The sequence below is a fragment of the Fonsecaea monophora genome, assembly GCF_001642475.1.
Source record: "Fonsecaea monophora strain CBS 269.37 chromosome Unknown Scaff19, whole genome shotgun sequence".
In the NCBI taxonomy this organism is placed as follows: Eukaryota; Fungi; Ascomycota; class Eurotiomycetes; order Chaetothyriales; family Herpotrichiellaceae; genus Fonsecaea; species Fonsecaea monophora.
The window spans coordinates 90,285-116,846 of record NW_019173950.1 but is presented as its reverse complement, the minus strand read 5'-3'; the positions used below and the strand labels follow the sequence as shown (position 1 = coordinate 116,846).

At 52.1% G+C, this 26,562-nt stretch overlaps 9 protein-coding genes across 9 annotated transcripts; 4 read left to right on the top strand and 5 right to left on the bottom strand.

The window, feature by feature from the left end:
- Window positions 1–559: 559 nt before the first annotated feature.
- Window positions 560–5,183, bottom strand: AYO21_03717 (hypothetical protein; the record flags this gene model as incomplete). The annotated part of the gene is made up of 4 exons (XM_022653691.1): window positions 560–4,070; window positions 4,123–4,408; window positions 4,465–4,852; window positions 4,917–5,183. The coding sequence occupies 4 exons, from the start codon at window positions 5,181–5,183 to the stop codon at window positions 560–562; spliced, it is 4,452 nt and encodes a 1,483-aa protein (XP_022513934.1).
- Window positions 5,184–6,906: 1,723 nt separating this feature from the next.
- AYO21_03716 (adenosine deaminase) lies at window positions 6,907–8,007 on the top strand (the record flags this gene model as incomplete). Its single annotated transcript, XM_022653690.1, has 1 exon — window positions 6,907–8,007. The coding sequence occupies one exon, from the start codon at window positions 6,907–6,909 to the stop codon at window positions 8,005–8,007; it is 1,101 nt and encodes a 366-aa protein (XP_022513933.1).
- Window positions 8,008–8,138: 131 nt separating this feature from the next.
- On the bottom strand, window positions 8,139–10,840 carry AYO21_03715 (hypothetical protein; the record flags this gene model as incomplete). The annotated part of the gene is made up of 2 exons (XM_022653689.1): window positions 8,139–10,581; window positions 10,818–10,840. 2 exons carry the CDS (start codon window positions 10,838–10,840, stop codon window positions 8,139–8,141), a joined length of 2,466 nt encoding a protein of 821 aa, XP_022513932.1.
- Window positions 10,841–11,196: 356 nt separating this feature from the next.
- On the top strand, window positions 11,197–11,982 carry AYO21_03714 (hypothetical protein; the record flags this gene model as incomplete). The annotated part of the gene is made up of 1 exon (XM_022653688.1): window positions 11,197–11,982. The coding sequence occupies one exon, from the start codon at window positions 11,197–11,199 to the stop codon at window positions 11,980–11,982; it is 786 nt and encodes a 261-aa protein (XP_022513931.1).
- Window positions 11,983–12,206: 224 nt separating this feature from the next.
- Window positions 12,207–12,808, bottom strand: AYO21_03713 (hypothetical protein; the record flags this gene model as incomplete). Its single annotated transcript, XM_022653687.1, has 2 exons — window positions 12,207–12,496; window positions 12,553–12,808. The coding sequence occupies 2 exons, from the start codon at window positions 12,806–12,808 to the stop codon at window positions 12,207–12,209; spliced, it is 546 nt and encodes a 181-aa protein (XP_022513930.1).
- Window positions 12,809–14,497: 1,689 nt separating this feature from the next.
- AYO21_03712 (hypothetical protein) lies at window positions 14,498–15,809 on the bottom strand (the record flags this gene model as incomplete). Its single annotated transcript, XM_022653686.1, has 3 exons — window positions 14,498–15,240; window positions 15,299–15,622; window positions 15,683–15,809. The coding sequence occupies 3 exons, from the start codon at window positions 15,807–15,809 to the stop codon at window positions 14,498–14,500; spliced, it is 1,194 nt and encodes a 397-aa protein (XP_022513929.1).
- Window positions 15,810–16,507: 698 nt separating this feature from the next.
- AYO21_03711 (hypothetical protein) lies at window positions 16,508–19,738 on the top strand (the record flags this gene model as incomplete). Its single annotated transcript, XM_022653685.1, has 5 exons — window positions 16,508–16,551; window positions 16,603–16,712; window positions 16,764–17,080; window positions 17,139–17,427; window positions 17,481–19,738. The coding sequence occupies 5 exons, from the start codon at window positions 16,508–16,510 to the stop codon at window positions 19,736–19,738; spliced, it is 3,018 nt and encodes a 1,005-aa protein (XP_022513928.1).
- Window positions 19,739–21,331: 1,593 nt separating this feature from the next.
- On the bottom strand, window positions 21,332–22,494 carry AYO21_03710 (hypothetical protein; the record flags this gene model as incomplete). The annotated part of the gene is made up of 3 exons (XM_022653684.1): window positions 21,332–22,115; window positions 22,162–22,399; window positions 22,464–22,494. The coding sequence occupies 3 exons, from the start codon at window positions 22,492–22,494 to the stop codon at window positions 21,332–21,334; spliced, it is 1,053 nt and encodes a 350-aa protein (XP_022513927.1).
- A 2,246-nt stretch (window positions 22,495–24,740) lies between these two features.
- On the top strand, window positions 24,741–26,000 carry AYO21_03709 (hypothetical protein; the record flags this gene model as incomplete). Its single annotated transcript, XM_022653683.1, has 1 exon — window positions 24,741–26,000. One exon carries the CDS (start codon window positions 24,741–24,743, stop codon window positions 25,998–26,000), a length of 1,260 nt encoding a protein of 419 aa, XP_022513926.1.
- Window positions 26,001–26,562: the final 562 nt, after the last annotated feature.

The following is a 26,562-nucleotide window of genomic DNA, read 5'->3' as shown; positions in this document are numbered from 1 at the left end:
TTCGCGATTGAATATGAAAAGTATCTTTGCTTGGAACACCCAAATAGTAAAGCAAGCATGGTTGTGACACGCTTGACCAAAAATCCTGCCTGCAGCAGAATGCGGGGAGGCGCACGATCGCAGCCTTGAGGAACAAGTAAATTTGGGGTCACGTGAATTTATCTCAGCCTTGCAAGACTTACCTCGTACATACACAAAGTTACACAGCCTCGTAGACTCGACCGCATAACGCGATATTGCCACGCTTGTCGATATTAGTTGCATGTAGGTATTTGACGTCCATTCATTTAACTTGAAACACATTCTGCCAGACCCCACCAACCACATCCATCACTGATCCAGTAGTCCACAATTCTGCGCTCAGCGACCTGGCAATTAAAACTACATTGAGCTCCTAACCAGTAGACAGCTCCATGAAACTTGTTTCATCACTGTCATCCGCATATTGGACTCCCAGAAGATACGACTCCAATAAGAATGTAAAAACAGAGGTCGAGGTTGTTCACACATGCCCCGGACCTTTTCGTTAATGTCACAATGAAGTTGAAGTAGGATTTCATCAAGCAACAGCCGACGTCTCTCGTGTTCCACTTTCTTCCTCTTCAAGCCTCCGCCTCCAGCTAGCGAGATTATCGCTCAGCTCTGTCCCATGACTCTCTGTTGTAGGTGTCCTTTCCGAGTCAAAGGTTGTGCTGAGCCGATAGTTGTTCCTACTCGTGCTCTCCCATTGTGATCGTAGCGTTTCCAGTTCAGAGGCCAGGTTGTCTAGAGCGATGGAACCCCGTTCGTCTCGAGACAAAGCGTCATCATTGACCGACATATCCGTCAGTGTGGAGGTGCTTTCCTCTCGGTTGTGCCCCAGTCCAGGGATCCCATGGGGCAGAGGTTGTAATTGTGACTGCCGTCGATAGTTTCCTACAGACTGACCAACTTGATCAAGGAGCATTGTCACTCGGCTTTCCGCCTCTTCCGCTTGTTTTTCAAGCATGGAGTTTTCTGACTTGAGTTGTTCTAGCTCTTTGCCCAGTCTTTGTGCGGTTTGTGTAAGCTCCTCGTAGCTGGCTTTCTGCTGGTCCCTTTCTGTCTGAACCTTTGTGAGGTCTGACTTCAACGACGTCATGTTCGACTCTAGTTGAGCAATCTGCTTGCTCGTCTGCGTCTTCATCTCCTCGATTGAAGCTTGAAGTTGCTTTCGTTCCTCTTCCCAGGTCGAGGTGTCTGGTGCTGTCCCAGAAGCCGCACTCGTGCTTCGAGCAGTTTCCAGCTCGCCAGTCAATTGGGCATTTTGGGATTTGTATTTGGTGAGCTCCTCCTTCATTTTCTTCAACATCTTCTCAGTGCCCTTGACGTAATGGACGGCAGATTGATAATCGTTTTCAAGCTGCTCCAACTTCTCCTTGTAGGTGCTGTCAGCCTCTTGCATACGAGCCTCGAATTGACTCTTAGTCTCCTCGTGGGCTTTGATGCTGGCTTGTAATTGTTGATCAAGTTCTCGGAGACGAGCTTGCTCGGGCGTGCCAAATCGAGAGCTTGGAGAATGATCGAATATGGGCGACCGTCTCACGTCAGAGACATTTATGCCGCGCTCGCCCAGCAGATCCTTGAGAGCACTGTGCTGAACAGCAAGAGCACTGGCATCACGTTGAGACATTTCAAGGTTCGATCGTAACTCACGGATCTCTGCCTGATAGTTTTGTGCATCCCGCAAAGTGGCCTGTAGTTGCCTCCGGATCTGGAGAGCCTCGCGGCTCGACTGTTCTTGATACGCTTCCAGTCCAGCAATCCGTTCTTCTGCATTACGTAGTTTCTGTGCTGCCTTATCTGCTGCTTCCTGGTTGCGCTTGGCCAAATTTGAGGCTTGTTCGGCTGATTCACGAAGAGCGGCTATTTTCTGATCGGCGACAGTGTCTTGTTTAGAGTCTGTGTCGACAGATGACAGTTTGGCTAGGCCGACAAGCAGCGCCTCACGATGAGTCGCAGCTTCTCTGGCGTGAGTTTCGGCCAACTCTTCAGCATCATGTAGGCGTTTCGAGACAGTTTCCAGTTCCGTGGTTCTATCTTCGTGTTCGGCTCGCAGTTGAGACAGTTTTTTCTCGGCAACTTCTCTTTGCACACGCTCTTCCTCAATCTGGCGCTCGTAAAGGCTCACCTTGCTCGTGGATGCTGTGACGGCAGCCTCTAGGGCAGCCATCGAAGAAGTGTGATTCGTTAGTCGCGACGATGTGTCCTCGTGCGTCTTGACCAAACTCTCATAATCGACCCGCAGAGTCCGCAACTCTTCTTCGACCTCAGCCCTGCGGCCTGCCTCTGCTCGAGCTAGACTCTGGGCTTCGTAAAGTTCTGCACGAAGTCCCTCGAGTTCTGCCGGGTTTCGATTCTTGCTCAGCTCATCATAGCGGAGCTGGAGAGCATCCACAGATTCTTCTGCCACTTCTCGAGCTTTCCGTTCGGACGCAAGGTCGTTATTCAAAGAATCAAGCTTGGCCTTCAGCTCAGACTGTGCAGCAAGGGCTAAAGCAAGGCGGCGTGTAAGGTCAGTAAAACGTTCTTGCTCATCAGGCTCTCGCGACGCATCAGGTTGTGGTGTGCTACGCTGACTACCACCATGAGCCGCGAGCTTAGCCCTTGCATACGCAGCTTCCGTGACGGCGGCATCACGCTGATGTTCCACCTCGGCGATCCGTCTAGCCATAGATGCAGCTTGTGTCTCCATGGCTTCTTGCATCTTGATGATTTCCGTTCTCATGGCCATGAAGGCTTCCATTAGTGGCCGATCGTCGTCGGTGACCTTGCTGACGGCTCGCTCGTCAAACGTGGGACTAGAGGAAGCGCCAGTGTGGTAACCTTGCTTCCGAGCCAGAGCCAACTCTGAAGCATACCAGGCGTTCGTCTTCTTTGCAGTTTCCAACTCTTTCAACAGCGCCTCTTGGTGAGGATTCATCTTGGGAGATTTGGGTTCGTCGCCTGGCATACTTCGTAAACTTCGATTATCACCTTGTACTTCCCCATGATGTCTGCCGGATGATGAACGTCCCAGGTACCCGTCCTCGGTGCTATCGATGGAACCTTGAGCCCTTTGTGACCTGAGCGACCGTTGTCTAGCAACACCGCTACTCATGAGAGGAGCCGCTTCACCTGCTTCCATAGCCTTCGCCTTTGATTCGGTCCGCTGAGTTGGAGTCCTGCGGCCGAAAGTGCTCGGACTTCCTTCCCGGCTGGGTCTAATGTTCTCTTTTTGAACGTCTCTCACTGCTTGGGGCTGCATCACACCCTCTTGAGGCACAGTTCGACCGCCATCCGGGCCGGGTGCAGTGCCTCTTGTGTCCAGCGGAGAACCATTGTACCTGGCTTTTGGTCCGTTAGGGGCGTTAGGGGCATTGGGAGGAGAATGCACACCATTCGTCCGCGGCGTTGGCGCCTGCCCCTGAGGTGGAGGTCCAGCCGGCGCCTGTGCCATAGATGCCCGCGGCAGTCGTGACTGTGAGCTACTTTGTCCAGCCGGGTCTGGTCGTTGAACCGGACCGCCTGAGAATTGCTCGCGAGTTGCATTTTGACTCCTTGCTCCTTCTCGTGATGTCGAACGGATGGGCATAGCAGATCGTGCTTCGGTACTTGGTCTTCGAGTTGGGCTGTTCGGTTGCCTCGGATCTATAGGTTGGCCACTCGCCGGTGCATCGTTTGGATAACGAATCTTTGCAGTATCCAGTACATAAACCATACTTAGCTCCGCAGGATCCCGAGGCGCGGAACTAGGCTCTCCAGCAAGGACGATGATTTTGTCGCGGTATGCTGTCATACTGTGGCCGGATCTGGGCGAGGGCGACGGGCCCATGTTTTGGAACGTGTACCATCGTTTTGACGAGATGCGGAAGGCTGCTAGATCACCAAGATCTGTGCCTTCTTCGGTCCTCCCACCAAAGATATACATCACGTCATTGACCAACGCAGCGGAGTGGCCTTCGCGGGGAGCAGGAATATATCCTATGCAGTCTTGCTGCGTCCAGACATTGGTGACGGGACTGTACGTCCAGACATCGTTGAACCACTGAGTGCCATTGGTGCCTCCAAACCTACGGACGGATTGATTAGACGAGATTCGACTGGTGGTCACGGTCCACTTACAGGAATAACTGGTCGTTGTAGCTAACAATCGTGTGATTCGTCCTTGCAGCAGGCACTTTCGCATTCGGCCCGACAACGTCGTCGCCAGTGTTTTGTATTAGAAACTCCCACTGATTTGCCGGGTTCTGTAGGGCGTTCAGGTCGAAAGCTATCAGATCATTGAAGAAATAACCCTCAACCTGACCTCCAAAGATGTATATCTTGGAGCCCAGAATATTGAGGGTATGACCATATCGGCCAGAAGGTCGTGGACCCGGAGGCGCGGCCCGAGACCATTGTCGAGAAGCTAGAGGATGGTGAGCAATGTTCACCGGCACAGAAACACAGGACCAATCCACTCACAAGTATTAAGCAGGTACAGAGTGTCGTCAAGCACATCATTATCATCCATCTTAGTATCACCGCCAAACACGATGAAAGCGTTGCCAACCAGCAGACTTGCGTGTCCGACGCGTGGGCCGGGTCCCTCCGACACTGTCGCGATGGGATAACAGGACAGACTTCCACCGCCGGACTCGACCATCCACAAGTCGCCCCGAACCATGGAACCGTTGATGAGGCCCCCCATAATATAGATATCACCATCTTTTGAGGCAATTGCGTTCACAGCCGCGCCATAGCGAGGGAAAGGATTAGATTGCGCAGTAGTAAAATTCAATCGTCGCTGCGACCAGGGATAGAGGGCGGCATTGGGAACTTGAGTCGGCTGTGTAGCCGTCGAGGGTCGTGGCTACGCACCACCATAGTTAGCGCTTCCGTTCAGTATCGATGTCAATCGAAGAATTTTGACGTACCCCAGATTCTGACTCTGATCTCTCGCGCCGTGGATAAGCAGGTCCAGCGGCCAAAGTCGAGTTCATGGAACTCAAGGAACCGTTTGGATTCGAACTTGCATTAGGATTAGGAGGAGGCGATTGAGTCGATCTCTCGCCGGTGCTGTCTATGGAACCGTTGGCACCTGACGAAGTCGGTGTGCCGTCAGAAGTATGGATATTTCGACTCGCTGGGGGTAAGCCCGAGGCGGGCGGCGCGTTCTTCCTGCTTTTGAAGAGAAACGCCATTGTTCGTGACTTCGCAACGTTGGGACTCGGGGACGTAAGGCCAGATGAGACACGGGTGTGTTAGATGCGCAGGACTTGCGCGGACCGAACCATCCACCTCGCTCAAGCACAATCCATCGTCCCGGCATACAACGAGGAGGGCGACCAGAAAGGACAGGAATCGTATTTCAGGACCACAGGTCGCGATGAGTTCAATGGATTATGCAAGGTGGTCGATGCTGTCTCCCAGTTCGATTCTGGCTGCCAAGGGAAGGCTTATGCAGGCACCGGGAGCCCCCCAATTAATTCCAACGCGATCAAAGGTGCGGACGCGCTGGTGCAGAAGAGTCGGTGCGGGCTACCAGTTGCCAATCGGAGGCAACGGCTGGCACAACGCGAACAGTGATAAGTAGATACAGAAGCGAGAGAAACCAAACTGAGACTGATGCGGTGATGATGGCGATGAAGAATAGTATGGACTCAGGAGAATTATTTTCTTGTCGAGCAAGACTAAGTGTCGCCCACCGCGCAGCCTGGCACCACCGACGAGGGACTAGGTACTCCTCCTGGGCGGGCAGTTGGCACCCTTGGAAGGCACGGGAGGGTGAGGGCGCCCCCGGAATGCTCCAACTTCCCAAGGCCGGGCACCAAGCCATGTTTCAGGTGGCTGGTTCGAGTCTAGCCCCCGTGAAGCTCACCGCTAAGAATCTCCTCTCCCATGCATCTCTGGCGCCCATGAGGCCCTAAACAAGCAGCAAAAAAAAAGTTCCCCCCCCCCCTTATTATGCGTTTGACCTTGTACAAGTCCCCATTCTTTGGCTGCAGCCTCAACGTTCATGCTCTGGCTGGGAAAGACAAACGCCACACTCCATCCTCCACGGTTCGCCGCCACCGAGGATGACCACATCCCAGTTTTGACTCACCAGCCGTAAGCTGCGGCTCTCTTTGCCTTCTCTCTGCCTTGGTTGGCGAAACTTCTTTTCTGGTAAGGTTCCGGCGCTGAAGATCGCAGCACGTGATTGCCGATCGACCTTAGCCGAAATGATTGGAGGACTCGTTTCTCATGTTGACGACATCCATGGTCTTGGACACACCCTCCAAACGATATATGTCTGACCATAGACAAATCACGAAGACGGAACGACGGTTTGCGAACACCACTAGGCAACATCTGTGTACGGAGTGCATCCTTTACGAAACTTACTCGACTCACCGGACATCCTGCTGGTCACGCAGACCGTTATCAATACGGGCTGATATCATTGAACATCCGTTGCTGCCACGGCTCTCCCAGGTCGAACTGATGCCGGATACCGCGGCGCCGAAGTTACAACTCTCTTGATGTTATAGGCAGGCTTTTGACCAGTGCTGAAACAGAGCAAAGCAGCTAGGCACAAGGCCTCCCCCAAAGCCCTTGAGAGACCAGGCAGCTTAAATCGCGGTTTCCACTATCGGGTAGAAGGATACATCCATCAGTTTGGTCAAAAGTGGAGTGAGTGGTTGGGTCTTTTCAAAGATCAAGATTCAAAACTCTAAAGATCCCCTCGGGTTCGGGGTCCCACAAGAAAAGGTGAGCAGGGGAGGTATTACGGATTGCAGCCTCGTCGGCCCGACTCCCCCCCCCCCCCCCCCAGCCTCGCGACATCCCGAGGACAGCCTCTCACAAGTCTGCATTGGAAAACCGGAACACGGAGACCAGGCTGATCCTTTAGACAGAAACCAGTGTAAGATTACACCAGCTAGGATGGCATCAGACCGCCTAACCCGACCACAATCACCCGAGGTCGACCTCAAAACCTTCATCGGGCAAATGCCCAAAGCGGAGCTTCACGTCCATCTCGAAGGCTGCCTGACACCTGATCTTGCCCGCGCTCTCGCAGCACGGAACAACCTGCCCACTCCGTCGTCCATTGCCCACTTGGAACCGTCTCACCCGGAGGCAGGCTATGCGTTCAACGACCTCGCCTCGTTCCTGCAGATCTACTATCCAAACATGGCCGTCCTGGTTACGGCCGAGGACTTTTCTGACCTGGCCCTGAGTTACCTACGCACCGCACACGCCCAGAACGTGAAGCACGTCGAGCTGTTCTTCGACCCGCAAGCACACACGTCGCGGGGAGTGCCCTTCCCGACCGTGGTGCGCGGTTACCGCCACGGCATCGTCACGGCGCAGCGAACGCTAGGCATCTCAGCGAGTCTGATCATGTGCTTCCTCCGCGACCACAGTGCCGAGTATGCCATGTCGACTCTGATGGAGTCGCTCCCGTTCAAGGACAGCATCATCGGCGTCGGCCTGGACAGCGACGAGCGCGAAAACCCTCCCAGCAAGTTCGCGTCCGTTTTCCAGCGCGCCTCCCGGGAGGGCTATCTGCTCACCATGCACTGCGACATTGACCAGCCCAACACCCTGACGCACATCGGTCAGGCCGTCAACGAGATCCAAGTGGACAGAATCGATCATGGCACCAATATCATTGACTCCCCGGAACTGGTCGACACCATCAAGACTCGCGGCATCGGACTGACTTGCTGTCCAATCTCAAACTCCGTGGTCACGGCCGACTTCAAGGGCCGGGAAATCCTTGGCCTCCTGCGGCAGGGCGTCAAAGTCACCATCAACAGCGACGACCCAGCCTATTTCCGCGGTTACGTGAATGAGAATATGCTGAAAATGGCCGAGGGGACCGATATAACAAAGAAGGAGTTGATCCAGCTGCAGAAAAATGCATTCATGATTAGTTGGATCTCGAGTTGGCGGAGGAACCATTTTTTACAAATGTTGGACGAGTACGAGAAAAAGATGCTAGGCAACATAGAAGGAGAAGCTCTAGTAAACGGGATTTGACGTTTGATGACCTACTCTGCAATAGCCCGAAAGCAGCATACGACGTTGTGGAAGGGTATCTTTAAACTGATAAACATGGAACTCAACACCTGCATTTCCGCCGGACCTTGCTCTGGTCTTTTTCACAACCACTAATCCGAGCTTTTCGCCGTAAACTCGACCTCGCCAAAGAACGTAGCCCGCAGCTGCACAATTGCTGCAATCTCGAGAACAAACTCCTGAAGGATGATAGCGTTGGTCAGTACATGGCTGAGACTGACGTGATTCCTTGGGCTCAATGACCAGTCATCTGTGCCGCTCGGAGTTGCAGCTCCAGATTCACCACTGGCATCCAACAAAGCGCGACGTTGATCACCAGGAGGACTTGAAGTTTGTTTGCGGCCTGCGTGTACAGGGAGTGATTCTGAAGCCTCTTCGGGCGCCCGAAAATTAAACAGAGTAACTTGTGTTTTTAAAAGGGGGATCGATGGCGGTGGCACCAAAGAAGCTGGCTGCTGTGTTGACCCCTCGCTTTCCCCGAGTTGAGCCGGTGTTGATTGCCTCAGGGGAGAATGGCCGAGAGTGCGCTCAGTTAAGCTGCTCCGATGTGTTTCAGGCCTCGATAAAGCACCGTCGATGGACCCAAAATCTCTTGTCGTTACCTTTCGCCCTCTTGGAGTTGCTGGTGGTGACTGAGATTTCCCAACAGAAGGCGAGGTGCTTCTGAGGTCCGAACCAGTCTCTTTCGTCCGCCATGACGAGTTCACCGGGTTTTGAGGATTGGTGAGCGTGTCATCCTCTGACAGTTCCATTCTCCTTCGAAGGACAAGCTCGTCCCATTCGGGAAATTGTGAGCGCCATTGACGAACTTGCTCTATAAGTTCACCAATGATGAAAGTAATGTTGCTCGAGGAACAGTCTTGACTGTCGGTCTCGTTCCCTGGCCGCAGAAGCCACCCTTGCAGATTCATATGCTCACAAGCAGCCAAGGCCATGACAGCCTCAGTCAGATAAAGATTCGTGACAGTGTCATTTGCAAAAAAACTTCGCAGCAATGTGAGGAGAGCTTCAAAGAGCTTGCACTCTTGGGCAATGGACATGTCTCGTTCGTCTATTTGGTCCACATCCGCTCGGTTCATGCGGAGGCAACTGTGCTGCTCCAGTAGAATCTGCTCGTCCAGCAATGCTGCTTGATATGACTCATCCATCTCGGGGTTTTTGGCTATCGCAGCAGCGTAGTCAAACAATTTGAGCAAGGAGCTGTTCAGATGCTCTACTCCACGTTGAGCTGGAGACGCAGTTGTTGGCTCAAGTTTGAAAAGATTCGTGAGGACATGACAATGGTGATTCGCAATGATCACTGATAATAGCTTCAGACAAGCATTGACGGTTTCTGAATGACGAGATCTGAGGCTCATTACCATCAAGTCGAGAAGATCGAAAAGATTCGGGGAAGGGCTGTCGGCGACCTCTGCAAGGGCCTTTAAATGATCGATGGACTTCCGTCGGCTAACAGACATCCTCTGTCTTCGATGGCTTCTCTCCGCGGGGCCGCGGGGCATGCTTGGTGACGCCAAAAGGTAGCGCAGGATGCGATCCACGAGCTGTTCGTGGTCAAGAGCAATCAGAATCCGGGACAGATGGGTTATGACCGCGGCGGTAGAGCCACCTTCAACATCGGATGACTCCAAGAGCGAAGGATAAAGGAGTTGTTGGACAAAGAGTATCTGAAAATGGTCCAGCAAAGTATCACTGACTTCTGCCGACTTGCAGTGGTTCAGTGTATCCTGCCAGAACGCCAGATAAGTGAAGAAGGCTTTGATATCTTGCTGAAAGACTTGTGGTACTGTTGTGAGCGAAGCAAGCGTTTCTGAACGATCCGAAAGAGAGACAATAGCAGGCGCGGAGGCTTGGCCACTAAGTGAAGTTGATTGTCTGCTGAGCCTGCTGTATAGGGCACCCAACCCACTAGCCATCTGAGGTGCCAGGTCACTCTCGATCATCCATGTTTCCAACGGCTTGGATCTGGAGGCGGTTTCCGTCAAGTATAACAACGCCGTGCGAGCAAAGTCACCCACCGGGCCATCGTGGTGAACGTATTGCACTAGCACATGGAACAGAGGAAATTGACTTCTCCTAGAGTCGTCTGCAGCGTTGCGCCCGCGTGTTGTTTCTCGACCTGGATAGAACCAAGCAGGAAGGATGTCTGGGTCGAGCCGGATCTTGGTAGCAATCTCGAACAGCAATTCCACCAGGTCTGTTTCTAGACGTTCCTCGACAATGATCTTCCCTCCTATTGTAGCAAAGCATACCAAATCTAACAGAGACCTTGTGAACAATTTGCTGTCAAGCAGTCCTTCGGCTTCGCCATTAATGAGGATGTGGAAGAGTTGAGCAGAGGACTTGATGATATCGGGGTTGGCAGAGGACACGGCGAGCTTGGTGATTATAATGTAGGTCTGGCTCGAGGCAACATAGCGCAGGCAGGAGTGCGGCGCGGCTCTGCGCGACTCGTCGTGGAGAATGCCTTCGAGGCGTTGAAGGAGTTTGACAGTGTATGTCAGGGCGGCTTCATCTTCGCGCTCGAGGCTTCCGCTGCGCCAGGTGTGCTTCACCGCGTCAATGAGACAAAGTTCGCAGGAAGGGAAGCGCACTCACAGTCAAGGCATTGCAGATGCTCTTGCAAGATGCAAGGCGCTCTGCTGGTGTATTTGTCCTTTGTTTTGTCTGGTATGAACCAGTACCGGCAATCAGGCGAGTGAGCTAGCCAGCCATCTTGACGTTAGACTCTTCAGTCCTTGCACAGCATGCATCTTGGGTAAGCAACTCACGATATCCATGCCCTTTGCCTCATTTTGGAACGTTCATAGGGGTAAGAGGTATGGTCGGATGATTATGTCGAAAGGAGAATCCAGATGAAGAGGACTTGAATCAGTAGTTGTCGGAGGAGCCGTTGAGACTATGTACGGTGCTAGCCCGATGTCTGGTCACAACTTCCGCTGTTGAGGCCAGACGCAGCTTCCCTGGCAAACCTCTGAACAACTAGATAAAGGATCTTCTTCTGCTGCTGTTCTTGCTTTCTCTCTCTCTGCTACAGATTTTGCTGAATTAGACAGTACCATTTGCCAGTATTGAGTGAGTCTGGTGTGAACCCTTTTCCGACTCCGATCTACTCATACATCAGAAGCTGGGGACACTTCTATCCTCACTATGGAGGGTCCCTCAAATCTAAATGCACCAGGTGTGGCCCCCATGTCCTCTAAAACACCCGAAGCTCGAGCACAGGAGCGGGCAGCCTCCAAAGACGAAGGCCTGGAGGATGTATACAACCCGGGTCCCTTACCTTCCGTCGGTGTCATCAACCCAACAAAAACGCATACCGGGATCTACTCTGAGCACGGCCATTCTCTCTCACACATTCGACCCATTACCAAACACCCTGGTTCATCAGTCACAACATTCTATAATGGTGTCTTCACCACGATCATTGGCATATCGACCCTGGGCGCGAGTATCACCTTCTCCTATGTCTTGTCCAACAACACCTCCACCCCTCGAACAAGACGGCCAGTCTTCAACGTGGACCAGATACAAGGATTCCTGGCCATTAGTTGGCTCTTGTTCCTTCTTGCGTTGGCAATTGCTTCACTTGGCTCCACTATCTTGACCTTCTTCAAAGACCACTGGATTGCAGACTGGGATGGGCTGAATGGGAAGACATCGCAACGGAGCGTTCAGAGATACGCCATAATTGCAGCGGCGCTGATGGGCGGTCTCATCATCGGGGCTTTTGCGCTGCTATGCCTTGTGGTGGTTGCGTATACCGCTGTTGTCGGGTGGATTGCCTTGGGATTTACCAGCCTTATTGGAGTTATCATCCTTGTGGCGCTGGTGACTCAAGCGCCGTGGCCGTGGCGGAATAACACCCCGTCTCCGAGCCGAAGACATCGCAGTGCAGGTGGTTATGACGGAGGTGATGGAGAGGAAGGACCATGATGGACCATCAAGGATGATGCGTTTGTGTGATCGATGCGGGGAACTATTATTCGACGGGTTCATCCATATGTGGTCGTTATGTTTGGGCGGTCGGATTCCCCATCTGACCGAAGCAGTCTTTCCCTCCATGGCTGTCGCTCCAGCCAGTATAACGCTCAGATTGTCAAGGTCGTCTTCATGATCATACAAAACTCTTCATAGCTCATCGAGCGAATGATTTCATATCAGTCACTTTCATCGTCAGTTTCCGCTTTCCTCTTCTTCCCCCCTTTCCCTTTGCCTTTGGGTCTGATATCTTCTTCACTATCTTCACTCTTGGCCTCCGACTTGGCCCTGCCTTTCTTGGAGCCTTCATCAGGGATAGCCTCACAAATGTCGTTCAAAAAGTCGAACTGCCCATCCTTCATCAGTGCGGCCTTGAGATGCTGTGCCGTGACTCGTTTTGAGCTGTTTGCTCTTGCCTCTGCCGCACCCTTAGAGACTAAAGTGATCATGAAAAGCTCCAACGCTTTGGCTATGTAAGAGTTAGAGTAATGAAGGGGGCAGTGGAGGTAATATTCCAGAACTCACAAACTGCCGTGGGAGTTGCTTGAGCAACCTTGCCTACATCTTCGTCTGCTTGCATGATGCGCTTGATTCGTGCAACAGGAAATTTCGTTCTCACATCGATCCCAAAAGAAGGGTCTGCCGTGGCGATAGGCATGACCGGTTGTACAGATTGGGGTTGCTCTACCTTAGGTTGGATGACATTTCTCGTTGCGGCGTTGAGACCGTAGTCTTGTTCCAGTGCCTCAGCGGCTTTCTGTTGCCGCGTGCGAGGAGGCATGTCTGCGTAAGGATATACGGGCAGGGATGGCTGCGGTGGCTGGCTCTGGCCTGTACCCAAATGGGGACCAAACGCAGACTGAGAGTAGTGAGTCACTGGCGGACTACTATATGGTTGAGCGAAATGTTGTTGAAACGAACCCTCTGAAAGATATTGGGTAGGAGTCTGTCCTGGAAAGCTCGGAGTGCGAAAAGTCTGAGGGGGAAAATTGACTTGGGCGCTTTGTGATTGAGGGCGAGAGCCAAAATACGACGCCGAAGGAGCGGTGGATGTCGCTGTCGAAGGGGAGAAAAACGGCGAGGCGTCGTAGCTACCTCGAGGAGTGAACGAATGACCCGAAGGGAAATTGGAGTCTGGTGCGTGGTAGCTTGGAATTCGGGTTAGTCTGGGCAGTGGGGCGTTTGCAAAAGTGAAGCCTGATAAATCTGGACTGGAAGGACGGTATGATGACTCGGAGTTCGGGTTGTCGTGTTCTTCATTCATTGCTCGGCGAATGAAGGGTGCAGCTGGATGGTGGTGCAGGAATCCCGGGGGGTAAGATTTGGTGCAGTACTAGTATTGGTGACGGTGAAGTGGAGCGTGTGCGATGGGCAACTAGTCATTTTGAATAGACAACAGCGTCCTTTGTTGGTTCAGACTGGGCCGACCATGATTGTTGTTGGTGATGGAAAGTGATCGGGAGGGAATATGTGAAGGGAAGAACCAGTTCAAGCCGTCAAGCCAGAGGAGAGAGGTTGGTAGGAGCGTGAAGTGGTACAATGGTACCCGGGTGCGGTACGAGGTACACACAAATGGTAACAGAGTTACCAAGTCACCACCTAGCAGCCTAGGGAGAATGACGACAAGGAGGGAGTTTGAGGCGGCGAGGTGGGCAACCAGAGTCACGTGCTAAGAGGAAGACGGAATAACGTAAATCCGGATAGGCTGGGATTTCTGTGTCTTGACTCCTGAGCAAGACCGAGTCATGTAGTTCAGAGACGTGCAGCTGAGGGGTCAGAGGGGCCTTATAAAAGCTGAGGTCAGGGCTTTTGTGGGCGTCTCAGCCATCCGATGATCAGATCAACAGGCCCAGAAACACGCTAAAGGCCACGGTCCAATCAATCGAGCCAACTCCAACTGTGACGCCCTGCCTTATTTTTTTTGCGAATCCACAATCCCACCTCTGCGCTTTGCAAACTTTACGGTCTCCTTCGTCCATTTCTCCCATTGAAAGACCCTGCTGGCCCCTGCGTCCCCCAGAACAATTTCTGCATGTCCCATGTCATCCTCCTATAGATTTTAGCCGGACCCCGGCGATGGCGATACGAAAGCCAAGGCCTTGAGAATAACCAATCCACTTTTTTTCCCAGTCACTTTTGAGATTATGACACGGGGATCAATTTTCAGACGCGTGTCCCCGACACGTGCTTTCGCTTTTGCGACAGTAACGCCAATAGGAAGAAGAATGACCTTGGAAAAATATCCGCTTGGTGCCTGCAACTTCGTGAATCATTGACTGTCAAATGATGATAGAGCGATCTGGAGATAGCAGTTGAAGACAAGATTGCAGAACAACAACCCGGCTCACATGGCTGTGGTCGTCGTTTTGCTAGTCCAACTGTCATCAATGAAAGACCTTTCCAAACTTGATCTAATCTGATGGCGTGAGTGGATTCTATGAAGATGTGAGCAGGCCATTAGCGCACAATTCTAATGCAAACCCGATGCAAGGCTGGAGGACAGGATGAAATCAGTCATGATGTCAAGTCCCTGCAGCCGTTCATCTCGTGTGCTTCCGAGGAACAAGTTCACCACAGGCCAGGCGTGAATGCCTGCCTCTCGCTCGTGGACCTTAACTGTGGCGCCATTTTTCTTAATGCAATCAGCCATCGCTTGAATGCCGGGAGCAAAGACCTCTTCTGCGCCGTATACGATGCGAAACCCGTTCAGTGGCGAGGCTTGTTTCCAGCGCCCCGTACAGAGACCCGGAGAGATGACACTGTCCGTCATCGTCGCCTCCCCTGCATATTGTGTTGCGTACAGATGTAAGCTGTTGCGATCCAGGTAGTCACTGGGTGTATTCTGGTTCAGGTTCGACACTAGATGGGTCCAAGGCGAGATCAGTACAGCTAAACCTGGTCGATACCGTGACTGGAGCTGAGTATCTTGTTCGAGATGACCTGGCTGGAGAAGCATGCTCAGGATAAGACTTGCACCTGCTGAATCACCGCTCACACAGATCTTTGCTGCCGACCCATGCCCGAACCTATCCCGAAGAAAATCATATCCTGCACGGGTTTCATTAAACTGAATTGGCCACTGCGCGTCCGGGACAAGAGTATATTCCAATGCAAAAACCGCTGGATTCTTGAACCCACTTTCTTTCAATCGAGTTGTCCAAGCCATGAGAAATTCGAGATAGAAATATGCCGAACCCATGGAGAACCCCCCACCTAAACACAAGCATCAGCTAACACCCTCTCTCCAGGCAAATGACGTTCGTTAACTAACCATGAGCATAGTATATTATGATGTCAGGGTCGCAGTCCGGATCGTCAACTATCCAGAGACCTCTAGCACCATGTCTGATGACTTCCCCATAAAACATGGGACAGTGCAGAAGCCCGTGTCGCAACAGGCGGAATCGGAAGAATGGATATGCGACCCATTTGGAAAAGAAGACTCTCCCTATACTGGCAGGGATCTTTGCGAACGCATATCGAACGCAGCGAATGACCACGTCCTGGAAGAGCGTGGCATGCTGTGTGAAGGGCGATCGAAGGTGTCTTTTTATATAATACCGTTCATGTAGCAGCTGATAGGGAAGTTTAAGAACTGTCCCGAGTGGTTAGTATACTGTGGCCATCCGCACAAAGATCCATGCGGTTTCCCTACTCAAAAATGGGATTACTCTGAGTATCACACCAAGTAGCTCTTTGATGTCTACTTGGTAGAGTAGTTGTGGGATTAAGAAAATGACAAAAGCGACGCAATCAATCCCATTGATTGGTCCCAGGATCATCTTGGGCTATTTGTATATTGCTCAGATATGGATTGACCGTCAAGTATGCATCGCATCCCATGTGTTCAAAGGCGATCAAATGAAACAAAATAGAGAGAGGTGCAGACCAGGAGATACTGGTATGGGTAGAGTCTATCCAAAGGTACAAATCCAAAGTGTAAGCGTCACGTCTACTAATGCTAACGTTGAAGCCAAGTATCGGACTGGCGGAATTGAGATCTGCCCATTTAGCCATTTTCTTACAGGTACATTTTCTGAGGGGCGATTCAGCCCTGGTGAGCATAGCATAGAGATCGGATGCTACACTAAGCTATATCGGTCCTAGCGTAAGGTGGAGAGGCAGAGAGGCTCCTGCAGCCCCGACGGTCCTTTTTTCGCCTTTGAGAGCCTTTCGCCCAGGCTGGTTCAGGCTTTGGTGGCTCTCAGCCTGGCAACCCCGGCTGCGCAAAACTACCAACTGAAAACTTCCTTTCCCATCGCTACCATCCCGTCCTTGACATGTCCAACCTTTTTATTCTGATATGATTGTAAATTTTTGTCATTTATAGTCTAGTGATCGTGTCACACAAGGCCGGCGACGCCCCTGCCTGTTGTCATCTAATGGCGTTTGATCTTTCCATTCCTTCGTCCAAATCGCAGGCCTGGTTCACTCCCTCACAATCAGGAACAGCCAGACTGTCCCTTGACCTCTGTTCAATATGGCCGCTGTTGCGTTAGATACATCATTGACCAATGTCCTCAAGTATGTTTGGAGATCGCACGCCTTTGGCCTTTCCTGCGCTAACCTCTTCAGTTCCCTGGATTTGGACAAAGTGCCAGAGAAATTGAAATGCACGCGCTGCCACAACTTCAACCTCAATCCATACAAAACCTCTTGCTGCGATGTCGGAATCTGCGAACCATGTTAGTGACTGTGTCAACTGTTCCTCTTGGCGAGTGACTGACACTAGACAGGCTTCAGCACTACTCGCGGCTCCAGTTGTCCCAAGTGCGAACATCGGCCCTTTACCGATGACATTTGCAAGCCGAGTAAAGCCATGCAAAAGACCATCAAGGTTTATCTCAAGGCACAAGAGAAGACGAGGGTGGATGAGCGGGCCAAATCTGTCGGACAAGATGAGGTTGTCCACCCACCAGACGCCGGCAAACCCGTCGTGAATGGCGGCAGCCAAACAGATGGAGTAATAGCAGAGGTGTCGGAGGAGCGGCGACAAGAGGATGTGGCAGAAAGTGAAGACACCCTTGCTGGAAATGTCCACCCGTCAATTGAGGTAATTGCCTGCTCTACCATCTGTTTGATGACAACTTTTTTCCTAATCTTCACATTAGGAACCTGAACCTGAACCCGCCGATAATGACGACGATATCGACATCCAGGTAGAAGCAGAGGACGAGAACCTGCAGCCACTTCCGACCCGCGTGAAGAGTACTGAAGACACTCCTCAGCCTACCAATTCCTTCGAGAACAAACCGAACTCACAAGACGTGAGCCAAAGTAATACTGAGGGTTTCAATAGCATGGACTTTTCAAACATGATGAATGGGTTCGGCAATATGGATTACAATCAGATGATGCAAATGATGTCGGCAAACGGGATGGGCTTCAATCCAATGATGGGTGAGCTTGCTACTGCTCCACAATTAGCAACATTTTCTGACTTTGCTCTACAGGAATGCCTATGGGAATGAATCCAATGTCAGCAGGCATGTTTGGCGGATTTGGCGGTCCAAACGGAGGCATGAACATGAATGGGATGAATGGCATGAACATGGCTATGAACTACAATGCCAACCAAGGAATGTATGGCTGGGAAGGCCAGAACAACAATATGTGGCAGAATAATAATGCAAATGCATTCTCGAATGGCATGGGCAATGACTTCGGTTCCAACTATGGTTTCAATATGGGCCCGTCTGGCAACTTTCAACAGCCCTATACCTCTGGTGATTTTCAAAATGGCTACTATGGCCGCGGCTATGGCAGAGGTCGTGGTCGTGGCCGTGGCGGCTTTGTGAGAGGCCGCGGTAACTTCAATCAATTCTCGCAATACCACCAACAGGGATACCAGAACCAGAAGCAATTCGATAGCCGCAATGTGCAGTCTCATACGATGCAGACGGCATCCGCCGAAGTCGCGGCGGCCGAAGAAGAACACATGGACAACAACCACGATCCGGTTGATGACGGTCACGAAGACGATGACTTCGCCCCTGGCGGTCAGGAAGAAGTCCAAGAGGCCCTTGGGGAAGACTACCAGAAGCCCATCACCGTCGAAAAGACTGTCACTACAACCGCTACTTCCGAAGCTTCTGCGGCTAGTGGAGGTGATGAGGTGGCGACAGCATTAGAATCTCAACCTATGGATGAGTCTTTGGAAGCTGATAAGGTGAACGGGATTAATGGACAGGACGACGGGGAGAAGGCCCAACCACCGGTTTCTGAGACTATGCAAACGACGCCTGCAGAAAAGCCGATACCTGAAGCATACAATGAAGATCTACAAGGCCCGATGCCACCACCGTCGGCACCGCTTGGTCCCTCGGCTCAATACGGTGATCATGGCTTTCGCTCTCGAGGACATGGTAGATTCTCCTCTCGCGGGCGTGGCTCGATTTCGATGCCAAACGGGCATATTGCTCCAACAGTAAAGCCATTCCCGCAAATTGCTTCACCCATGGAACCCAAAGGCGTGGGCGTCATCGGGGCACCAACCGGTCCTAGAGCGATGCGTGAAGCAGCTGTGCCCGGCAGACCGCCTTCGCGACCTGCAGCAGCCGGGTTTCAAATCATGGGAAGAGCATCTATGTCGGCGTCACAGCGTTCAGAGTCTCGAGATGTCGAGAGAACTCGTAGTAAGACCCCTGATAAAGACAGGGACAGGTCTCGACGACAATCCGTACAGGACAAACACTCCAACTTGAGATATGAAGGGGACGAGCAAGACGAGTCCGATTACCGCGACTCTGACAAGCCCTCCAGGAAATCGTCAAGGCGCGGCACCTATGATGATTATGATCGGAACGAGCGGGAAGCATCCTACGCCGAATCGGATTCGGGGGATTATAAGTCATCTTCGAGACGCAGTCGGGGCGATAAGGAGAGAGCTTCCAAGCAGCATTCATCCCGGTCATCACGGCGACGTCACGACGAGGACGTTGATGAGGACCACGAAATGGACGACTACGCGGAATCGACAAGGTCAACTCGAGATGGGTATGAGGCTGAAAGCAAGAGCAGACACCGGAGTAGCAAGTCCTCTCGTCACGACGGCAGAGATCGAGATCGGGACCGCGATCGGGATCGAAATCGAGACCGCGATAGGGATCGTGAGCGAGACCATGACCGCGACCGCGACCGTGATAGAGATCGGGAGAAGACACGGACCAAAGACCGGGAGCGAGAGCATCGAGACGACAAACATAGGGATCGGGACCGGGATCGGAAGCGCTCTCGACACGATCGTCACCGCGAAGACGTAGACAGACATCAGGAATACGACTACGACTATGACCAACAGCAGGACGAGGTTATTACTGAAGAGCCTGAGTCGCGACATCGGTCACGGCGTCACAAGAAAGATCATCGTCGTGATGTTGAGGACTCTAACGGCTTGGACACCTCGATGGTCAATGGACGGTCACAATCTCATCGCTCCAGTGGCACAGTAACTCCAGCACCCGCACAGTCAATGTCAGGGTCAGGGTCAGCTCACCCCGAAGAGAAAGACCCTCACACCCTCGAGCGCGAAGCACGGAATCGTGAACGTATGCTCAAAGAACAACAGCGACGCGAGAAAGCCGCCAAACAGGCTTCATCCTCTGGCGGTGGTGGGACAAGTGGAAGGAGAGTCACATACAAGTACGAAGATGACCTGGAAAGGGGACTTGTCGAGGGTGAAAGGGAAAGCCATGGGAGACGGTGGAGATAGTACCGCCACTCTCAAAGGCGTCGACCATGCCCGGGTTAGGCTTGGAGCATGGTGTCCTGGTCTACTGGAGCGATGGCCAGAATTATTGTTGCTCACGATCCTTTCTGTTTGTTTATTGGTACTTGGCTCTCTTTGCACGGAGTTGCTCTCAAAAAGCAAGGGCGGGACCCGGACTATGTGGTTCTCTGGGGGGAAGAAACCCGAAAAATCGGAACAACAGGTAGGCAGGCAGGCGTTGACAAGTGGCCGGCAATTCGCTCTACGGTAGGGCTGGAATATGGGAAATGACCTTTTCACGAGAGGCGTGAGAAGGTGGGTGGGTGGCGAGCAGCGATTGTGCCATTCAGTTTAGTGTCTACGGATTCATACCTCGAAGGAACACAGGTGAAGCAAGAGGGACGACACAACGTCAGCATGTAGTGGTCAATCTGTACTTGTATGAAGACATCTCATCTGCTCCATTCCAGCTGGATGTCGGCCTCATCGGGACCCGCCCTGCCTTCGTCTGCGGTCGTAAAGGCGCTACCGTTGCGTATTGCAGCCACTGTCGATCTGAACAGGAAGCAGGTCGACCAGGTTGACGGAATAGTTCATGGGGGCCGAGTAAAAACTACATCCGCCATGACTAACAAGGGGCGGGCCGTGTTCACCATGCTTGACCAGTGCTCGGTACATACCTAGGTATGTATTCTTCCCTGCTTGCTTGCCTGTTCCTTGCCCGCCCATAAACCAACTGACTGGCTGGCTGGCTGGCTGGCTGGTTGGTTGAGCCTTTCTCGGAGGACGCTATGAGTAACAAACAACGCCAATGGAGGCAGTCTGATATCTGGCTCTGGTTCTGGCTCTGGCTCAGATGCCCTGCCCTGAATAGGGGATGGAACGGCGTTAATAATAGGTACAGAGTGCCACCCAACGTCATTGACATGTTGTGCGGAGGACGAACACATTGCTGCCAACGACGTGTCTTCGACTTCCTGTTTGACGTTGACCCAGACCAGAGCAAGGAGTAGAAGCTCTCATGGTGCCAGACGACGGCGTTGAATTGGTCCAAAGGACTTCAATTGTTCTCTGCCTGTTGGGGAGTTCGACTTCCGAAGTGCCGTCGTTGCTTAGGCGTGGGTAGTCAGCTGCGTCAATGGCATTGCGATTGTCACCGCATGGGAGCTGTGTGTTTCCATTCTCAATATTAATTGTGGGTTTGGAATGCAGCTGTGTTCGGAATGACACTAGCTGATGTGTAGGAACTATACACCAATAGCTATCGCGTATAGATGTCTCTCATTGTTGTTAGTCAAAAGTGATGACAAGCCAGGGAGGATGTCAACCCTGACCGTCTCTTATGCTTGTGAAAGCACAATGAGTCTGCATTTCTATCAACCTATTTGCCAGGATAGAAAGGAGGTCGAGGCATAAGATCGAAAGTGGTCAGAAGGAGCTGTTCCCAATGATCTCAAAGTTTCCCTCGAGAAGAGCTGAGGTCATCTGAGCGAACAGTTCGTTCTGGAAGGAAAGGTAATATTGATACCTCATGGTCCCAATGGATGCTGCTGGTGAAAGAGTCATCAACCACCACGACTCGATCATTTGTCCCTGTCACCGCTTCCGAGACCTCGTCCACATGGCGATAAATTCAACTTTCTCCCTGACTCCCAGTCCCACTCTCTTGACACGCCCCAGCCTCGCCAACGCCTCCGCAATTTTGTCCAAAAATGCTCTTTCCTCCTTGGTCATGGAAAGTTCTTGGTCTTCGAGGCCACTACCAACGAGTGTATCTGCATCGCTGCTGGCTCCACCGTCTGACGAAACCAACGAGTCGAAATAGTTTGCTGTGTATGAAGGCGACACCTTTGCTGGGATGCTAAAATCTGAATCCGAGGACTTTTTACTATTATATACAGCCTCGGCAATGCGAATTCGGAGACAATGGGACGGTTTGCTGCAGAGGTTCCAGAGGAAGGTCAGGTAAGCGTGTGGGATGGGTGTTGTGACATCCGCAGGACTATATCTGAGGGAGACAGGAAACACTTTTGCCCGTGGCGGGGTTGCCAAAAGACTTGGACTCATGGGCAAGATGCCTCTACCGTTGGTCGTGGTGCATTCCGGAAATACCACCACAACACGACCTGGGTTTTGTCTCAGCACTTTCTCAATATCCATAAGATTTGCGCCAGGTGGTGGCGTCAGCTTCGGGTGACAGAACGTCCGGAGGATGGCTGTGAACAGAGATATAGGTTCCACCAGCCTCGTGTAAGGGTACGTGGCGGCGAAGACGGGGTCGAAAATAGCCGCCAGATACAATGGATCGATCGGCGAAGCGCTTGATGAAGCAATCACCGAGCCTTCTTGGGGAATTCTTGTTTTGTTCTGCGCAAGAGACCTGGACCATGTCAGCACGTGCCCCAGCGACAATTGCACAGCCATACCCTTTCTTCACCCCGTCGATTTGTAGATCTATCCACCATATTCCCGGTATACCCAATATGCACCAGAGAGAAGCTTTTCTACCGAGGATACCAATGGGCATCCATTGTAAAACGAGAAAGTATGAGAGCGCGAAGACTAGAAGTAGAGGCACACGACAGATGAAGAGGAATATGTGGAAGGGTAATGCGAATCCAGCAGGCTCGGTAGGGATAGGAAGGAATGGAGCGATGCCGGAACCTATGGCACAAGGCAGATCAGCACGTTGATCCATCGATATTCTGTGTTCCCAAAGGATAATCACCTTTGTCCCGGAATTGGGAGAACTTTTCCATTTTCCGTTGCGTTTAAATAGGTTGTACAGAGCCCTCGGAGTGATCGCAAAAGCGCCGCTGGAGTGTCAGAGGCTAGAAACGCGAGGACAGCACAGGTATAACATGGCAATGAAGAGCTCGAGTGACAAATAAGTGGGTGGTCATCTGGTCATGTTGTGCGTGGCGGAACCAACACCAGGCGACTCAGGTGAGGTACCGGTACCGGTACCTGTGCGGGCAAGGTTTGATAAACGAGAAGTGGACCAAGGTGCAAGGCTTCCTAGGCTGCGGCTGTGGATGGCATTATTTGGCCCGACGGAGGACAGAAGACGGAGGCAATGCGATCGTCAGGTGGGAATCGAAAGTGAGTGAAGAAAACAGCACATGCCATTATTGCAGCCCAAAATCATGACATGCGAGGTGGTCCAGTCGCTTGGCGTCCGGCCCCCTCTCCACATGCAGGGCTCGGGGCTTTTTTTGTGCACATGTATGTACCATGTACTTGGGCTGGTTGTCCCTGTCACTGCGCACTCTCACTTATTTTGGTGGGAATGTTATGTATGTTGAAGAATGGACAGAGAGCATGTGAGTGAATTGGGGCATGTGAAGCTGACCCAACATAATATTCAGGTGATTCGCACCACCACAGCATGGCGCCTAACCTCCTACTCGCATCTTTCTATGCGCCACACATGCTTCGTTCATTATCCCCAACAGCCCATGGCATGTGGCAGAACGGACATCATATCCAGGGTTTCCCTTGACCCACTTCTAACTCAGGATGGGCGAGCCTTGTATAATGGAGAGGGCAAGCCTGATACCGACGACACGATTCTATCTGATTGCGCGGCTGCATTGTGACCGTCCTGGCCAGCACTTTCTACTTTTCTTAACGACAGACCTGCTGCGCCTTTCCCACGGCCAGCTATGTTACTGCAGGACCAAGTGCAGCTTTGACGTGGGGAAGGCGCCGTTCACGATCAAAGCAGTCACAATGCTTTACACCATTTGGAAACCTCCTGGAGAACAACCTGATCGTGTTTCCCGACAGTGCGCAATGCGGTCCATTTGTCGTGCCCTTCACTCAACTGAACTGTTTTGCGCCATTCACACCTTGTGTAAGTAATTTGCCCCAGGAACCATACAAGTATCACCCCTCTGGAAAGCCTGAGACTGCGCGAGCATTCCTGGGATCGAATAACATGCTCGAACTTACTTGATTACACGCGCCAACCAGCGATCTCTCGGTACCAAAACTCAGCTTCGCCACCATGCCCCCTTTCAAAGACAGCCAAAGCCTTGTCACAGGAGAACTTGGCAATCTCCAGTCAGTCCAAGATAGTGCTCACCAGCCGTCGAAAAGTGTCAAAGACGAATTGAAACACAGCGGTCCTCCCCCGCCTGAGATCCTTCGATCACTTTCCAACGAAGAGTTTACTGCATGGGGCGAGTATCTAGAGAAGGAGAGGCCGGAAGAATACATCTCGTGGAAGATGCGAATGATTGGGGAGAGTCAGCAAAGATCGACATGTCGGTTTGAGAATCAACAGGCGAGTGGGCAACAAGGATCTGACGCGTTGTCTTCCTCTGATCCTAGCAGCTTCGTGCAGGAAGGGGTTACAAGAGAAGAACAAAAGGGGGATGAGACACTGTTGACTATGAAAAAGCACGATATCTCAAAGAGAAAGGAACACTAGTGTATCGACCTTATGCGGAGCAAAAGAAGACAATTCTCGGACAGCCACACACTCTATCTGCATCAACAGAGCGGCAGGGTGTCCCTTGGTCGCACTTGGTCGGATACCATCAAGTTCAACCACCTGCAGTAATATCACCATCTTTGTCTGAGAGAGGCAGGACATGATACTAAGAAGGGTCGACCTATGTTGCGAAGCATGTCATGATTGACTCTAGCTAGTTGATCAATGCATCATGTTTTCCAGCTCACTTTCTGATGTGTAAAGCTCTCTCAAATCGCGGCCACTGCACATCGTTGATAGGTCGACGGTGCCGCGGCGACGTTGTTGGCTATTCTCTCCACTGCCTCCATCACGGAGTTCAGCGACCTTCCTCTTCAGGCCCTGCAAATTATGTACCGCATGTGCGCATCCACTCCACATCCCACCTCAATGAGCCTGATACCCTTGCAGATTTTTCCCCAGTAAGGTGCTCGTCCAGCGACTTCTGCGGCAGGACAATACTAAGACATATCTCGCGTGCCTGGAAACATCGTCTAGATTCAAGCAATCGCTACCACCGTCACCACCATGGCAGCCTCCTTCGATGTAGCGGCCATCAGAGCCCAGTTCCCGGCCCTCGCCCAGAAGCAGGTGTTCATGGACAATGCTGGTGGTGCCCAGGTGCTCCAATCGGTCATCACATCGATTGCGGACTACCTGTCCCGAAATAACGTGCAGCTGGGCGCATCATACCCGGTGTCACAAGTATCCACGACAAAGTTCGAAGAGGGCCACGCTGCGGGCGCAAAGTATATCAATGCATCACCCAAGGAGGTTGTGTTTGGTCCGTCGACGACGCAGCTGTTCCGCAACCTCTCGATCGCCCTGAAGGTCGAACCGGGCGCCGAGTTTGTCCTATCTAGCCTGGACCACGAAGCCAACCTGGCCCCCTGGGTGCAATTGGCTGAGTGGAAAGGGGTGACCGTCAAATGGTGGATTCCGACAAAGAATACAGATTCCAACCCCAAGCTGGAGCCTGAGGACTTGAAGAAGTTGCTCACCGACAAGACACGGCTGGTCTGCTGCACACACACCTCGAATATCTTGGGGACTGTGACAGACGTTGCCGCACTGTCAAAGGTCATCCATGAGACGAACCCCAATACCTTGTTCTGTGTTGATGCTGTGGCGTATGCCCCGCATGCTCCAGTCGATGTCAAGGCATTCGGTGTCGACTTCTACTCCTTCTCCTGGTACAAGGTGTACGGACCGCACATCTCAATGCTTTATGTCAGTGAGAAGGCGCAACAACAGATCCAGAGTCTCGGGCACTACTTCAAAGCTGGGAACACGTTGGAGGAAATGCTGGGTTTGGCTGCGGGCAATTACGAATGTACCCAAGCCATTCCCCTCATCACTAAGTATATCGACACAGTGGGCTGGGGCGCAATCACAGCACAGGAAGAAAAAATCCAGGAGATATTGCTATCATACTTGCGGTCGAAGCCGGACCAGATCAAGATCTACGGGGAGCCCTCCTCGGACAGGAACCTCCGGGTGCCAGTCATCAGTTTCAGGGTCAAGGGCCAGAGCTCATTGGGTATTATCGATGCCATTGAAGCGAGGTCGAACTTTGGCTGCCGCAATGGGCACTTTTATAGTAAGCGGCTGTGCGACAACGTACTCCGCATCCCCGACAGCGATGATGGCGTGGTCAGATGCTCGCTGCTGCACTACAACACTGTCGAGGAAGTCGAGGGTCTTGTCAAGGTCCTGGATGAAGTTATCAAGGAAGGGGCAGCGAAGCACGTCGAGGATCCTGAAAGAAAGAATGTTGCAAATTGGTAAACGACGGCGTTGCCTTGCAGAAATAGACCTTGCAAAATCATTGGCCTTGCACATGCGATGGCAACGAGTCTGATCCATGCTAGATCCTGCCCAGCAGATGCGTCTCTTCTCTCCTTCAAGGTGGATGTTCTGCTCCCAAAAAATGCGCACCTCGCCAGTCAAATCAGTGGATGCAAATTTCAATGCGTAAGACACCATTGATATCGTCGCCCTTGTTTGCGGTGTCCCATGCGCTGAGTTTTCTGGCAACCATCGCTCAATGCTGCCTCATTTTTTCAGAAGCGGTGTGCAGCTAGCTTCTCACTGTTCGGCCAAGACAGTACTGCCTTGATCTCATGAAAGAGGTGAGAACTTTGAAGTGGTCTAATACGAATGAGAATTCGAAGCAGACATACGATACAGTGGATGGTATTGGGTTTGTTCTTCCATTGTTCTGAGGGGGTTGGGAAGGGTCTTTATAGTGGAGCCTGGGCTGCGCCCGCACACGCCCACCCGCACCTGAACTGCGAACCTCTGGTAGAGGTGCAAAGTTTGAAGCAGGACCTGAGCAAAGAAGTATCTC